This window comes from Podarcis erhardii (assembly GCF_964252035.2).
Source record: "Podarcis erhardii genome assembly, chromosome: 1".
NCBI lineage: Eukaryota > Metazoa > Chordata > Lepidosauria > Squamata > Lacertidae > Podarcis > Podarcis erhardii.
The window spans coordinates 45,732,727-45,749,768 of NC_138497.1; the positions used below are offsets into that span (position 1 = coordinate 45,732,727).

The 17,042-nt window shown below is 40.9% G+C and overlaps 1 protein-coding gene across 4 annotated transcripts in view; it reads left to right on the forward strand.

Annotated features, from left to right (window-relative positions):
- Positions 1-17,042, forward strand: part of STARD9 (StAR related lipid transfer domain containing 9) — a 112,196-nt gene that overhangs the window by 23,364 nt on the left and 71,790 nt on the right. For all 4 annotated transcript variants that reach the window (XM_081857262.1, XM_081857261.1, XM_081857264.1 and 1 more), the window contains exons 4-11: positions 7,008-7,124; positions 8,566-8,598; positions 8,708-8,769; positions 9,615-9,727; positions 13,099-13,168; positions 13,527-13,599; positions 13,962-14,029; positions 15,933-16,030. In XM_081857262.1, coding sequence (XP_081713388.1) covers positions 7,008-7,124; positions 8,566-8,598; positions 8,708-8,769; positions 9,615-9,727; positions 13,099-13,168; positions 13,527-13,599; positions 13,962-14,029; positions 15,933-16,030 — 634 coding nt within the window. The remainder of the gene's footprint in view (positions 1-7,007; positions 7,125-8,565; positions 8,599-8,707; positions 8,770-9,614; positions 9,728-13,098; positions 13,169-13,526; positions 13,600-13,961; positions 14,030-15,932; positions 16,031-17,042) is intronic.

Below are 17,042 nucleotides of genomic sequence, written 5' to 3' on the forward strand. Positions count from 1 at the left end.
GCATGGATTTTCTGCTGGTCAACTCTGTTATGGTGTGTGCTTAAAGTAATTTAATAACCAAAAACCAGGGCTGACCATACCATTAGGCAGAGTGAAGCAGTTGCCTCAGGTGGCAGCTGTTGGGGGCCCCAGTGTCAAACCCCAGTACCTCCTGAGCCCTCTGGCGATTCTTCTCTGTTGAAGAGCAGAGCTATGTGTGCCGCAGACCTGTCATACACCCCCTAAACTAACCTCCTGCCTGGATGAACACCAGGGTCTAGACAATGCTGTCCCAATGCCAGTGTTGAAGTAAGCTTTACTGTCAGTCAGTTTCTGTACATGACGCTGGGGGTTGCATCTTGTCCTTTGTTTCATGTAAGTCCTTTGGGCATGCCAAGAATGTGATTTAGCTGTAACTATTTTCCATAGTTTCCCCATTGGCTCCTAGCCAGTATATTTCTATTTTGTGAGAATTGTGCATTATTCATGAATTCTCATTTGCTCAAGTACGGTTGTTTACTTAATATTTCAGGTAAAGAAAAATCACATAAGAACAATATGATAGAACATATGATATGTCTGTCGCACACTTCTTCAGTTTACCTTGTAGATATGCAGTGATTTCTTTTAAGATTTGAAATGTTGAAAAAGAACTGGGTTTCCCCCCCAAGTGAGTTTATATTTTAATTTTTTTTGTTATGATTTTAGATTTAATTAGGTGCCATCAGTTGTTTTGAAAGAGTTACTTGAAATGGTCATTCTGGAGTCATTAAACAACATTCATTTTAGACACTCGGCAACCCAGATTCTCATGTATTTCCCGTTTTCATAGCCTTGGCATTTCTGCCTGTAGACTCACAGGCTCTGTCTGCACTTAGCTTTGCATAGTACAATGTGTGCATTGTTTCACATCCTACTGGGTATAATTTGCATACATTTATTCCCTGATTACAGTAGATGGAATAATAACTTTGTATGAATAGTTCGCTACAATTGAATGTCATAGGAGAGGGAGGGGTGACTGTGAAAATAAAAGTTTAAAAAGTATTTGCAATCCCACAGGAAAGCTGGTATCAAAAGCTGCTTTTGCCAAGTATTGAGATCTTGATGGTCGCGGGAAGTGAATGTGCCACTGTTGCAGCTAAACTTAACAATATTTTCAGTTTCTTATGAAGTACATAGGTTGGTCTTAAAGACTTAAATAAACTGAAGCTTTAAATATTTTTATCTGTATCTCTAACAGGAAAGGAATTAGTGGAGTCAGTGCTCACATTAAAAAATTAGTTCCGTTACATTTTATTTTGGAAAGAAAGGAGAACAGAGACACACCTATACCGCCTATTGAAGAGTATGGCACGTGGTCCACTGTTGAGCATCCATGGCAACTTACATAATTGAACTGTAGTTCTTGGTGGCTGTTCTAGTTTGGAAGTGGAAGGAGGAAAAGGAATAGCAGTAGTTTTTACATAGCAGTTAGAGCTGTATAGTGGCCCAGGGGTGCAACATCCCATCTCCCCCCCCCCCCTTGAGGTAAAACAGGACATGCCACCCTGCCCTGCTGTCACTCCTACCAGCACCACCATACTTGCTATTGCCACTTGCACTACCCCCTCTGCCACCATTGCTTGCATCGCACACCCTGCCACATGTGCTGCTGGAGGAAAAATGCTGCCTCCACTGGCACTGATTTTGGATGAAACCTCACACCAAATGGATGCTATTGCACCCCACCTAATGGCTGAGAGAGCCCTTATAATGCCACCTGGGCATTAGTTTTAATCTTACCTGTAATAGGACGATTAAAAATAAATCATGATCATTGTAGTAGGTTTCTCTATCTCTTATAAATTGGTTATTTGTGTCTCTTAATCTGACCGTGGTGTTGTACAGGGCATCGTTCCCCAAAAACACATCTGACTCATATTTCACTGAACCAAGTTGGAAGTGTTTTTCACAGAATCTTGAATGGACATATTGCATGCAATGTATACAGGGAACAGCTGAATTAAGAAAATGTATCAGTCATTTGAAGGAATCAGGAATACAACTAGGAAGACATCCACAAAGTATGTATCAGACAATTTTTAATGCTTATCTGATAGACTATACACCAGTATTGTGAGATATAAAATACCTGAGAAAATAATTTTGGGGGATTCATTTATTTGACTAAAGATTATGCAGGACCAATGGATTGCATCCAGTGGTGGTTTGAACTAACAAAGAACTCTTCTGCGTGTGGAAGGCGGGAATTGCAGCTCCTGTGCTTCCAAAATAGCTGCTCTCTGGAACAGTATGAGAAGTGGTATTTAGAGCAGAAGGGAGAAGCAGGGGAAATTATCTGCCCTAGCTTCCACAAGAAGTGGAAGGCAAAACCACCAATGGTTATAATCCAATGCATACATATGACAGTGTATTTCTTGCTAGAATCCCATCTTCCCATTTTTTAGTTAAGAGAACTCAGTATAGGCCAGGCATAGGCAAACTCGGCCCTCCAGATGTTTTGGGACTACAACTCCCATCATCCCTAGCTAACAGGACCAGTGGTCAGGGATGATGGGAGTTGTAATCCCAAAACATTTGGGGGGCCAAGTTTGCCTATGCCTGGTATAGGCACTCTTTCTTGTTTCTCTTCTATCATCTGAAGTGAGAAAGAGGGAGGAGATTTCCAAGTGCTATTTCCACATCTTTTAGCCGATCTAATGTCTTTGAGCATCAGATGATATTGTTAGACCCCTACTAGGTACTGTACTGAAATGTCCTACAATCTGGAAAACCCTTTCAAGGTCTTAGAAGGGAGGAACAGGGAATATTTGTCTTTAGCGAGCTTTTCAGAGATTGATACATGGTGGCTAACAGCTCATTCTGAAGGCTGAGAACCAAGGTTGTGTTTTTAAAATAACCTCCTTTTGTTTCATGATAATAGAAAACTAAAACTTAGTGGTTGGTTCTTGCCAGCACAGAATGTGAAAAGAAACCACTTGTGACCTTATAGCTCTTTTATAATGTACAGTTCTTCTGGCTGTGAATTTAGAAGAAGGAAGGAGATACATTTTCAGGGAGACTATTTCTAGAGACTTGGTAGGGCCCTTTCTTGTGTCTCTTGACAGAATTGTGCTCTAGGCAGCTGCTGGAATCTCTGGGGTGCTGATTTCCAAGCTGTGTGTTGCCCAACTTCGTTGTCTCCCATGAAGTTGTCCTATTTGCACAAGGATTTCTGCTTGTGCAAGGAACTTCCCCTCCCTCTCCTTTCCCCACACACCCATCATTTCCTCCATATGCCCCAAATGCTTGGGGAAACTTCCAGAAGAGATTTAGGGGATGCATGGAGAGAGGAAAGTTGCCCCAGTTTTGTTCAATGCAACACATAGTTAAGTTGTATCAGTGCTTTTTTTTCTAAAAAAATGTTTCGGGGTACAGTGGACGCTTGGGTTGCGAACGTGATCCATGTGGGAAGCACGTTCACAACCCGCAGCATCGCGTCTGCGCACACGCAGGTAGCGATTCAGTGCTTCTGCACAAAGCACAATTTAGCGCTTCTGCGCATGCGCCAAAACCCAGAAGTAACCCGTTCCAGTACTTCCGGGTTTGGCATGGTGCGCAACGCAAAGCATCTGTAACCTGAGATATGACTGTACTCTCATTTTGACTCAAGAAAATCATCATTTTATAGTTCGAATCGGGGAAAAGAAATACAGTAAATGGACAAAAGTACAAAGATTCACAAAATGTTGAGGGGTAAGCGTACCCCTGTGTACCCCCAGAAAAAAGCACTGAGTTGCATTCCTTAATTTTAAAATTTACATATAAATGTCAGGGCTTCTACATTGCCTTTCCTCTTGGGCAAAACAGTCAAGTGTCAGGAATCCAGCTGGGTCTTGTGTAGCAATTGTCTGGTTTTTACCCTGAGAAACTGTCAAGAGAGATGAGGTAGACCAATAACTTCCTTGCCCACAGCATGGTAGCACAGTTTCAGAGATGCGCATTGATGTACCTTTGGCCAACCAAGAGAGGCAGGATGTTGTTTTAAATCTTCAGAACCCCATTCTAGCTACACAGCCAATAGGATTTTTCCTATAGATTTATCTGTTGGAGAGCAGCCGTCTCTTCCGTTTCACCATTTCCTGTTTAATTGAGCAAAGAAGTGAGGATCTGAAGATTGGCTAGGCTTCCTAGTAGTGTAGCCAGTCATCTATTTACAAGAGAGAGAAATGCTTCAAAATGACCACAGTCTCGCTCTTTCTTCTTCGTCATGAATAGTGTAATGTTGCTTAAATAAACCCAGTGTCATAGCAGAAGTTTCTTGCTCCATTAAGGAATATAATGGGGTTCCCTGTGTTCTGGTGGCTGCTTTCTTTGCACACAGAAAGCCTTCAGCTGGGATTAATTTGGTATTCCTCGTGAGAGTTCACATGCAGAAAAGACCCTGTATCATTGAGACAAAGCTATTACATTAGTCCTTCCTTCCTGCATTATAGTCTATTACAGTACTTTTTTAAAAAATAAGAAAGGGCTGCATTCTCTGCATCCTTTCTATGAAGATTCCTATGACTTGTTGTCATTGGCTTTTATTATTTTGATAGAGGGGAGTGGATTATTTGGCTAGTTTAATAAGAGGTTAAGGTCTGACGCTAGCTAACGGTTTTATGTCAACGTAGAGTGGAACAATTCATTATGTGTTGGTCTGTTATGTTTGTATCAACAGCTGAAGATAGTTTCAGGCCATGCCAAAGACCAGATAGACAGTGTTTGTGTTTAACTCTTTCTTCCTTAGCCCTGTCTGCTGAAAATAGCTCTTCAAACTGCTGTATCTCTGATTTTGCAAGGAGAAAGCCAGTGGTGGGCTGTTGAGCAGATGGCAGCTTAAAAGGATGGGGTTAAGCAACCCCTCACCACTTTATGAATTGTCTGTTTGGAGTGAAGACATGTACAGTCGTACCTTGGATCTTGAATGCCTTGGTACTTGGACATTCTGGCTTCTGAACGCCGCAAACCTGGAAGTCAGTGTTTCGGTTTGCGAACGTTCTTTGGAACCCAAACTTCCAGTGGGGCTTCCACAGCTTCCGTTTGGCTGCAGGAGGTTCCTGCAGCCTATCAGAAGCCGCACTTTGGTTTCTGAACATTTTGGAAGTCAAACGGACTTCTGGAACGAATTCTGTTTGACTTCCAAGGTACGACTGTACTTACTTCACTTCTGATATAAACAGAATTCTTGGGGAAATAATAGTGTTCTATGTGTGGCTGTATACACACCATATATTTAAAGCACATAGCTTCCTACAAAGAATCATGGGAACTGTAGTTTACCCATCATACTCGGAGAAGACCTATGGAAGTAAATGGACTTAAGTAACTTATGTCCAAAGATTTCAGTGGGCCTAGTCTATGACTTAGTTGGATAGCACCCACTGAATTCTTCATAGAAACAAACTTAAGTAAAAACAGATGTTACAATAGTGCTATAAAGCAGCCTTCAAGATTATGTCAGGCCAAAACCAGTCTTCCACCACAATGTTTTTCCAGAGCTGGAAATAAAAGCCTCAAGGGCAAAAGGTTGCATGTGATCTTATTTTATAAAACAAGTGTATATGTGTGATTACAGTGGAGCAAAATCTCTTGAAAATTCTAGTTGTGGTATTTGAGACTATTTGAGTCTAAAATGAGAAGCAGCAGATGTTAATTTGAGATGTTCCTAAAAGCAAAACATTTTGACCATATTGAGCTCCACAGCTTAGACATGGACGTGTACAGTTTTTTCCATGGTCAGGTCTATAAGGTTTCCATAAGCCTGACCCAACTTTTTAAGATATAAAGGTATGAAGTATATAATAGGGACTTCTGAAGTTATTACTACTAGACTTATAGAAAGACTAACCAGAAAATATTCAAGCCAGACAAAATGGTTTTCAGATATTCTCAGACTTTCCTCTCAAGTTCACAGATTGTCTTTTTGTATGTTAGCAAAATATGTCATCTGAGCTAACTGTGCTTGAATAGCAAGTGATTTATTTTCTTTGTGCAATAAACTAAGTCATTTTTGTTTTTAATATACTGTGTTTGTTTTACTGCCTTGTAAACATATGGTGTCCTCCTGTCATGTGACAGAACTGTTTCTGTGCTGCATTTTTGGAAGGCTTTGTTCTTCAGGCTAGTGTGGATTTGGAACATCTGCAGGACAGTCATCAAAGTGCAAAACCTGAAAATTTATACAAAATTTAGAGCAGCTATTAGAAAATAGCTGGGTTCTGTTTCATGGCACCACCTCTGTAGCCCGCTGTTTCCAGGTTCTTTGCACCTTTCCTTCTTTCTGTGTATCATCTATATGTGCTGAAACCTTGCATATTATCTGAAAGCCTAAATCTTTTGAAACAAGATTCCTTACGCCAAATACAACAAACATACAGAAACAATGTCATGAGATTTTTGTGAAAGCATTTTTGGGGGAGCACTTCCAATTTGCAGATGTTACAGCTTTCTTGGAGTAGTAGTTTATAAAGCACCTACTGTTGCATTAGGCACACTACAGGGTTTTGGGTGGGGAGGGGGAGTTCTCTGTTAATTGAGTGTGACTCTCATAAAATTGTGTGGCAAATAGAGCCTCACTTTCATGTCCCTTAAACCCATACAAGGAGTATGAGCTGATAGGCAGAATGCATCTTCCCCTTTTGATGATGCTGAGGCCTGGAGTGGCTCCTTCCTGCTCATGTTTCCTGAACATTACTGAGGATAAGTATACATAATACAGTCATACCTTGGTTGTCAAACACCCTGGAACTCAGACATTTTGGCTCCCAAGCCCTGCAAACCCAGGAGTGATCGTTCCAGTTTGCAAACTTTTTTTGGAACCTGAACATCCGACGGGGCTTCCACGGCTTCTCATTGGCTGCAGGAGCTTCCTGCAGTCAATCAGAAGCTGTGATTTGGTTTTCGAATGTTTTGGAAGTCGAACAGACTTCCGGAATGGATTCCTTTTGACTTCCAAGGTACAACTGTAAATATAATTTCTCTCTCTCTTTTTTTCATTTCAGGTTTTCCAAGACCTTGGTACTTCAGTATTATCCGGTGCTTTTAAAGGATACAACATTTGTCTTTTTGCATATGGACAGACAGGTTCAGGAAAAACATACACCATGATGGGCACTCCAGTGAGTTATATTCTTCAATACATTATGTGTTGCTTTAAATGTGCTAATGCCTCAAGTTCAATATGCAGTAGAATCTTTTGGATTTTAAGCATTGGTGACTTAGGACTCAGCTATATAGTTGCAAATAGAATGTTTTAAGTGCATTATACAAATGTGACACTAGATTGTGTTGGTGAGCTTAATGTCAAATTCAATATATTTTTTGAAATGTTTATTAAAAAAGCATTTTCACAGTGTTTTTTATATGTGACTGGATTCCACCTTAATGGTTCACATATCACATTAAAAACCATAGTTAGAAGCAAACGATGTAGTGATATGCACACAGAGTGTGCTAATGCGTGCTGATGAAAAGTAACTGCTCTGCTTCTCTCCTACTCCTGCCACTGCTGCAATACCAGAGAGCAAGTCAAGCTTGTTGTGACATCTAAACGTAGGCTTGTTTCTCTTCAACCACAAGTGGTAACCAAGGTTTGTTTTTGAAACTGACTCTTGGGATTCTTTCCCTCTTTCACCCTATGTTCAACATTAGGCACTATCAAATGTTAAATTTTTGAAGCTAAAAATAGAGGAAGTTCACATTAATATGGGCAATGAGCAAATTACATGATCACCGGTATAGATATTAGCATAGCTGAAGCATTTCAGTCCTTCAAGGCAGTATTGCTTTTGCCATCCTAACTTCTTCTGAGTGCAGTTGTCCAGTCCGGAAGGCCACTTCTAGTGTTGTGAATCTTGCTTAATCCTGCTACGTACTTTGAATCTTTGAAATTAACAGGAGTGTTTGATTAAAAAGAGTTTGTTGTTGCACAGGGGTCTGGACTATATGAATTTCAATTATTATAACTTATTGGTTTGTAGCCAAAATTACGCAAACAAGTCTTCTGTCACAGCAGGGCTTTCTCACCCTTTCCTCCCCATTGCAGCCTCCTTTGCTTTTCACTATAGTTTCTCTTGAGAATTGAGCGACCTTCAGGAAAAGCCTGGGATTTGTTATTTGTGTGGGGAATGCATTAGGTGGTGGCAATCAGGAAAAACTAGACAGAGGCAGTGTGTAGTGTGTGTAGTGTGTAGAAGCCACAAGTGTGTGAGTTCAAACAGTCTTCACTGATTTTGAACAGACACACTTTGCACTCTCAGTGGAGACATGGGGGGGGGGCAGCAGTGAGGATGAGTGGGTCAGAAACTGCACAAGTGGACTTCTGCACAATGCAGTTCTTGTTTCACTCCCCAATTCTGTCGCAGAACAACTCTCCAATTTTATGATCTGACTCTACCAGTTATCTAAAACAGTTTTGCTCCCATAATGATTCCCTCTTTCTTTTAGCTTTCCATGCTATAGTCACATGGTACCAAGGAAATTTTACCATTGTTTAAATACCAAGCGACTCCTTATAAATACAAATGAACAGCAATCTTGTCTCTTTCTTCACTTTTCAAGGCATCCATTGGATTAACACCTCGTATATGTGAGGTATTTATTTAATTAAACCAAATATTTACATTGTTAAAATTTCATTGATTCTACCCCTCCACCGTGATCCAGAAAGCAAAAAAAAATTGAAAATGTCTGATTTCTGTAGGGTCTGTTTTCAAGAGAAGATGACTATACAAAACAGTCAGCATCATGCAGAGTAGAAGTCAGGTATGTATGTTTTTATTTCCCTTTGTCATGTGATTCTGTAGGTCTTTACCATTCTAATTCGTCCTCTAAGGCTGTAGCCCTAACACCGTCAATGATTGTGGCTGGAGTAGTTAAATATACAGCTTGTTCTGGGACCCTTCAACATCCATGCCGAGGCAGCTGGCTCTGGGCGGCTCAGGACTTCATGGTCACCATGACAACCATGGAGCTGTCCCAATATGTCACCGGCCCAATGTACCTGGCAGGCCACACTCTGGACCTTGTTTTCTCGACTGGGCAGGAAGAGGGTGATTTGAAGGTGGGGGGGGGACATTGACATCAGTCCCTTGTTATGGTCAGATCACTTCCTGCTGAGATTTAGGCTGTCAGCACCTTTTCCCCTTCGCAGAGGCGGGGGGGCGGGGACCTTTTAGGAAGGTCCGCCCTTGGAGGCTGATGGATCCAGTGGGATTCCCAACGGCTCTGGGGGTTTTACCAGGTGATATGACTGGTGCCCCTATCTAAGCCCTGGCTGACCTCTGGAACACCCGAATGCCTCGGGCTGTTGACACAATCACTCCTGAGTGTCCTCTCCCACTTCATGGAGCCTGTTTGGCCCCCTGATATACTCCAGAGCTTAGGACGAGAAAACAAGCTAGGAGATGGCTTGAACGCAAGTGGAGGAAAGATCTGAATGTTAGGCTCTAGACAATGCTATGACTGGACAACCTAGAGGTGGAGTAGGTGTGTTTGGTGGGCAGGGCAGGAAGGCACGATCTTCTTTCCTCATCATGCATAGCTTCTGCTTGTGAAGAAGTACATCCAGGCTGACCCAGAATTCCTGTATCATTCCCTCTACTTTTCAGTTTCCTTGAAATCTATAACGAGCGAGTCCGAGACTTGTTAAGGCAGTCAGGCCATAAGAAGCCATACACTCTTCGTGTCCGTGAACATCCTGAGATGGGTCCATATGTTCAAGGTCAGCGACTTTTAACATGGCAAATTGATATTATGTGCGTGATTTGTTCATTTTCGTTTTTCCTTTGCTTTCATTAATTATATATGGGAAGAAAGATACAGATAATAATAGCAGCCAGAGCGACAGCATAAAAAGTACACTGTAGTGGAAATGGCATCTGTCCAAATTCTGGGAATCCTGCTTGTACATTCCATATATGGTGGTTGTTGCCTAGCGTCTGTGTCTTCTGATAGGCCCATAAGTTCCATCAAAGCTCTGGTGCACTTCTGTTGCTAATGATGAAACATTAGCAGTTCAAATGTTCAGAAGGATTTGGCTAGATGCCTGAAATATGTGAAATACTGCCTTTGTTGAACAGTGTCATGTGGTAGACTTAAAATGCTGTTGTGAGACCACATAAACTGAATTGATTTTAAACTGGTGATTCAGTTTGAGTTACTAGCCAGATGGTAGCTTGGTGCATGTATATGCATATTTAAAAGCTTTTTAGAAAGTAGGATAATGTCTCACTTTACTACTCCCCTCTTTCATTCAAATTATTTATTTAGAGGAGCCTTTCCCAACCTAAGTGGACCTTCAGATGTTTTAGACTGTAATTTCAATCAGGCTCAATCAATATGGCCAATGGCCCAGGGGTGACTGACGTTGGGAAAGGCTGCTTTTAGATGAACAGTTGGCAAAGAAAACTGTGGTCCATATATTTCTGCATATATTCTCAAGCTAAGCTTTTCAGAAAGTGGTGACATTTTAAAAAGGAACACTACCGGTATATCCTAGTAACTGCATACTGTCTCGATAAAAGCGGGACATTCAAGTGGGAGCCTGGCACCCATTTTGGGTGCTGCTATCTCATCCTGAAAAAAGGGGGCCATGATCTTGTGTGGCACCCCAAAATGTGTGTTTGGGGGCATGAGACCACAGCCCCCCTCAAAACGCATCTTTTGAGGGCCGCAATCCTGTGCAGATCATGTGACTTGCATAGAAGCATGACCCTAGACATGCATCCCAGTTTTTCACCTCAGCGTCTTGGAGGGTATGTAACTGAAATAGGCGCATGGGTTTTAAGGAATTTACTGTGTGATCTTATGCCTGTTTACTCAGACATAAATTCCATTGCATTTCATGGGACTTATTGCCAAGGATGGTGGATTATGTGTGTAGCCCTAGAATCAAGAAGGGTTTGTAAATTGTTCAGCCAAACTCTCCCTAATTTAGTTATATATTGTTGGAACCTGTTCCAGAACAACAAACTCCCTTGCCTGTAAATTATTCCCATGAAGGAATGTTTCTGCAAACATAAAGGGATGGAGCTGCCTCCTCCATAGAAGTGGAAACTATAAAATACTTCCAATTCTGCATTACGGGCATTGCCTACCTTAAAGACAGATCACGGGATTTTAAAGTACTTGGAAATGCGAGTGCTGCTTCTCTTGATTTGCCTGCATCATGCCAGTGTCCCTACCCCCATTGTCTTTCCCACTCCTGGCAAGCAGCAGCTACACACCTGCCAGGAATCTAATGTTGCAGCTCCACCCCACCACCCCACCAGGCCAGCGGCTTCTGACTATTCAAAATGAGCTGAATTACACCAGTCCATGTTTTTTCCATCATGGAATTTTGTTATATGGATAACATTAGCACGGTTTTAATTTCTGCAATAAAGAGCAAAACTTAATTTTTCTATTCTTGCACGCATTATGCTTTTTAAAAGTCCAGGCAGTAAAGAGTTTATAGGTAGCAAAAGCAACTCAAAAATCCAGCAGTTTGCAGGAGAGTTGTGAAGTCTGTGTACTTGTTGGTTTCAGTTAATGAACTTAAGTTTAATTAGAAATAGTCATAATTGCAGGCTATTGGCTGTCACAGAAAGTAGCATTTTTTGTTATCATGTGTCCCTCATGAGTCTAGTAAAATAAAATGTGGAATATGACATCATTTCATTGCTAATTCCTCTGCTCTGCTCCACTCCATTGGCTGCTACTTGTAAGGAAACTTGCAGCAAGGTGCATCTGTCACACATTTTGTTTTAATACATGTTTTGGGGATGGGAAAAACTATGTGGGGAGAGAGAAGACTTTAAGCAGCAGTCTCACATCCTCAGTAATGTTTAGTTCTGGCCTTAGGTGCAATTAAAATATGCAAGTTTGGGTCCTATGCTTCTTGCATTCCTAGTAACCTTATGTATGAACAAGGCACCCGCCTTAGTTTTCAGCTGCATTTTGCCTCACTGTTTACAAGCAGCACATTTTCCAGTTGCAAATCTCAGTTTTTAAAAAGAAAGAAACAGTACCAGATGTTTTTGGTAGTTTCCATGCTATCATTATTTACAGTAAATAATTTCTAGATCTTAGCCTTTTAAAACTCTGAAATCCTTTTAATGCTACCTATTGGAATGGTTTCAAAATTCTCTCTTCCAGATGGTTCAGCTGTTAAGGAACCAGCATCTTTTAACATCAGGAAATGATGCAATGCAGGACCAATTTTTAGCCTAGAAAGACTTCCAGATCTTTGTGATATTTAAAAATGGTCACTCTTTTCTAAAACAACCACATGGTGCTTTTCCTGCTATTGCATCTCTACCACCATTGACATACCTTAATTTTATATGACTTTCCGGAGTAAAATGTACAAACTACTGCAGTAGCTGTGAGAGATCTTCCAGCAGTTGTGCTCTCTGAATCCTATTTGAGATGCTGTAGCGGAGGGGTATTACAGAACTGCAAACAGCTTGTATTTTTGCATTCTTTATTTTTGTTGCTTCATAATTTAGTAGCAACGTGCTTGCATGCAGCTGTAAATACAGAGCAGTGTGTCACTACCAATGCAGCAACTCATCGTTCCTATGATGGGCCTTTTATATTATTAGTACTGAAGTTGCATTGCTGCAGTATGCTGCTCTCTAGTGGGACTGCGGAGACTAATTCTGAATTCTGCAGTGCAGCATCTCTGTCTTGTAGTTTCCTTTCTTGCAAGCGTACAGAATGGTTTTTTTATAGTTAAAAATTGTTTTCACTTTTTTTCTTGCACTAATTTGTTTTGGTTTATCTGTACTCAACACAGAAGTGATAACCTAGTTTTAGAAAGGTTGTTCACATTACATTATTGTCAAATCAGTTGTTTTGATTCCCCCCCCCCCTGCACAATCAACCACAGTTCAGGATCCCAACGACTGTAAGTGACATAAAAACACATGTCTTGTTTCTTGCAGAGACACTCTGGAATAAGGTTTGCTACTACACTCTTTCCTCTCAGCAGTACACATGCAGAAATGCTCTTGCATGGGGTTATCTGAATGCACCTGGCTATATTAGGTCTAAAAATAGAAAGCACGTTTCATTAATGATAGGTCCTATTGTGTTTAAAATCTCTGTTAGGTCTGTCTCAACATGTGGTTACAGACTACAAACAAGTAGTTGGACTTCTGGAAGAAGGAATAGCAAACAGGTATTTTGCTTTTTAAAACTCCTAAATATGTTGCCTTCTTATTTATATTGATTTTTATTCCAGTTACTCCTTTTTACTTCCAATCATAATTAACAGATTAATACTCTAAGGGAAAGTCCTTTCACTTCTGGTTTCTAGGGTAGAACTTTAGAGCACAGGTGGGGTACCTGTGGCCCTCCACAGGTACCCTCATGCTTGAAAAACATACCTGACAACAGATATGGATAGTGTTCCCAATCCAATCTTGGAACTATGGTGCCAACTTGATTCTTCTGCTTCTTAATATTGGCTATCATCTGTTTCTATACCGACTTAGAGACAATTACTTTTAAACTTTTCTGCTTTTTCTTCTATGTAGAATTACAGCAGCCACACACATTCATGATGCCAGCAGCAGATCCCATGCTATCTTCACCATCCAGTATACTCAGGTTAGTCCCATTTTCCATTGGAGAATTTTTGAAACCCATAAAGATAAAAGTTATTGGCTTTGATTTGAACAATCAATCCATTTTATCAAAATGACGGGAATGCTTTTAAGTCTGTTTATTTTCTTTCTTTTTTTAGTTAGTTAATTTCAATTGGACCACATGGAGTCCAATCTTTGCCTAAAACTATGTATGTGATGGAGCTCTTTTGACCATATTAGTCCTTAGGCTACCACACATTAGGATCCAGACTATTGAAACCCTATGTACAATTCTGTTTTGTGAAGGTCATGATATATATGCTTACCTTTTGTGGTGTTCTTGTGTGGCAAAATCCACACAAATTTGAATTTGTTTCCTTTCAGGCTATATTAGAGAACAATCTGCCCTCTGAAATTGCAAGCAAGATCAACTTAGTGGACCTTGCAGGCAGGTAATATTTTGCTTTTTAATATAGCATTTTGTAAGCCAGTTGTTTTTAAACTTTCTGCTTTTTAGGGAAGGATTTTCATATCAACTTGCTTGTCATGGGGCTCCTGTGTATTGCAGAGGACTCTGGGGCATGTTCACACCTAGCTTCAATGTAATCACCTTAACATAATCCCAAATTGTCATTGGAAGGGAAAACTGTGTTTCAAGGAAGCTTGTCTGCCATTAAAGGTAAAGGAACCCCTGACCATTAGGTCCGGTCGCGGATGACTCTGGGGTTGCAGCGCTCATCTCGCTCTATAGGCCGAGGGAGCTGGCATTTGTCCGCAGACAGCTTCCAGGTCATATGGCCAGCATGACTAAGCTGCTTCTGGCAAACCAGAGCAGCGCACGGAAACCTTTCCACCGGAGCAGTACCTATTTATCTACTTGCACTTTGACGTGCTTTTGAATTGCTAGGTGGGCAGGAGCTGGGACCGAACAACAGGCGCTTACCCCATAGCGGGTAACCACCGACCTTCTGATCAACAAGCCCTAGGCTCTGTGGTTTAGACCACAGCGCCACCTGCGTCTGCCATTACTGATTAGTAACTTGTAGTTTTGGGGTACTCCAGAATTACCCAAACACAGTTTGAAAGCTGAAAACCACAGTCATAAACTGATGCCACATTACTTTTTTTACTTTTGATGCACTCAATTCTAATAATATTTTAAATTGTACAGTGAAAGTATAGAAATTAAGCTAAATCCTGGGGACAGAGGAGGCAAAGTAGGAAGAAGATATGGATTTGATTGGGATAGTATCAAGCACCAGAAAATATTAAGTAAAGATGTATGTGTACATTTCTGGTTGTTTAGTGCAATTTAGGTTAGAAATACATGTTAAAAAGCTTTGGAATGTTTTTACCTCCTACTGAACATATCTAGGTCCTTTGGAAGCAGGTATATTTGCATTGTTTTGAATCAAACTGGAGCAGAAAATGCAATGTAATCTGTTGAGGATAAATGAAAACAAAAGGGGCAGAGAGGGATCGTTCAGAGATGCTATCATTTACTCTAATAGTGAACTTGGATGGTTGAATGACAATCATTGTGGAAGAATATGGGACCACCGCAAAGTAGCAGTTTCTTCATAGTTGGGGAACTCCTCGGGTATGCAAAAGAATATAAGACTGTGAAATTAAGGAAGGATTTTAAAACACAGAATAGCTTGACAAGGACCTAAAAACAATGACTATATAGAACATTGAGGGAATCTGTTTTTAAAAGAGAGGAAATGGGGGAGAGGGCTAGAATTGGCCTAAAAGCTTTTTACTATGTTTAGTATAGAGTGGATGCATGCCATGAAACAGACAAACAAACAAACAAAAACCCTCTTTGGGGGTTATATGGGGGGGTTTCAGAAGGAAACAAAGAAAACAACACTTGTTTCCTTTGCTGGTCTCTTCCTCCCCATCTGTATAGCAATCAAATGCTCAGGTTTAGGGATGGCAACTAGTTTTGAGGCTGAGCCTTTCCCCCTTGAAACCTCATTGCCTGCCGGTGAGACCCAACAAACAACACTACAAGATCTCTGTTCAAGACAGAGAACAAGAGCACTCCTGTTAGCGATAAGTAGACATACACACCAGCAAACACTGTCAGTGGAGCCCCACAATGAGGTTTCCCCCGCTGCTTCCTCCAGTGTTCCCTGGGTGCCCCTGAAATTAGCTCTGGGAGGTCAGGAGAACCCTCCAAACATGTGGGGAGGGTTTTTCCGACTAGCAAGCTGTTATGCTCATACAGAGGAAGCGTTCGTAATAGTACTGTACAATGAATTCCACTCACTGTGTTCAAAATGTGATGCTATGCTGTTGTATTCCATAGAACAGTGTTACTTATCTCCTTCTTTCCATGATTTGTTTTAGTGAAAGAGCTGATCCAAGTTACTGCAAAGATCGGATTACAGAAGGTGCCAATATTAACAAATCATTGGTTACTCTTGGCATTGTCATCTCCACATTAGGTATAAATAATGTTATCTTTCATTGGAGCAAGAGCTAGACATAATGCTGCCATACAAAATGGCTTATTGAATCTTACTTTAAAATTTACCAGGCAAACAACGATGATGCATTATATTCTCACTTGGCATGTAAATCAATTAAGTGTTTGTAAACTATTGTAGTTACTCCCAAGGGAAATGACTTCAGCATAGGACAATAAATTAAACATTGGCCTCATTTGAATGTCACAGTAAGCCAAACTATGATTTACCGGCAGCATACAGACTTGCTACTCTTCTCATCCCCAGTTTTTCATTCCCATATTGTGCTGAACTAAGCCAAGGTTTAATGTGTCGTCCACACCTCTGCTCTTGTTTAAGCTCTCTTCTCACTCACCACAAGCTATACCCAAGAACAAACTCTTTTAACAATGCAGTTGTGTGATTTTGTTCCTGTTGATGTGGGGAAACATACAGTCTGCTTCCGGCATTTTCAAAAAGGAAAAAGCTCTGGCACAGGGAAGTAAGAGCTGAAAGATGCTGAATGAAGTTGCAAGTAAACTACCTTCTGACTCCGAATAGCAATGGCCACTAACAGGAAGGTGCCTTGTGTCATTAAAAAAAATAGTGCTGGGTTAGTATGTTTGCATGGGAGCTATACAACAAGGGAACATGTATCTAGCATCTTTAAATAAAAAAAGCTTGGAGGAAGATACAGTGAGGGCTCATCTAAGCTTCCATTTGTGCCATGATTTGTAGTCACAGCTTTGTGCTTTCCAGACATGGGTTCGAGTGGTGTGTGTGGTTTTTTGTTTTTTTTGTCTCTCTCACTGAAAAAACCTGTTTACCACTGAATCAGAACAAACATCACTTGAGTTTTCTGCAGATTGCCATTAGTTCCAATTCAGTGGTAAATAGCAGGTATTCCCAGGGGGGCGGGAACCGGCATGGAGATGTGCCTACAAATTGCAGCACAAACAGAAGTCTGGATGAGCCCTGAGTGGAGGAATTGTGACATTTACTATCATTTATT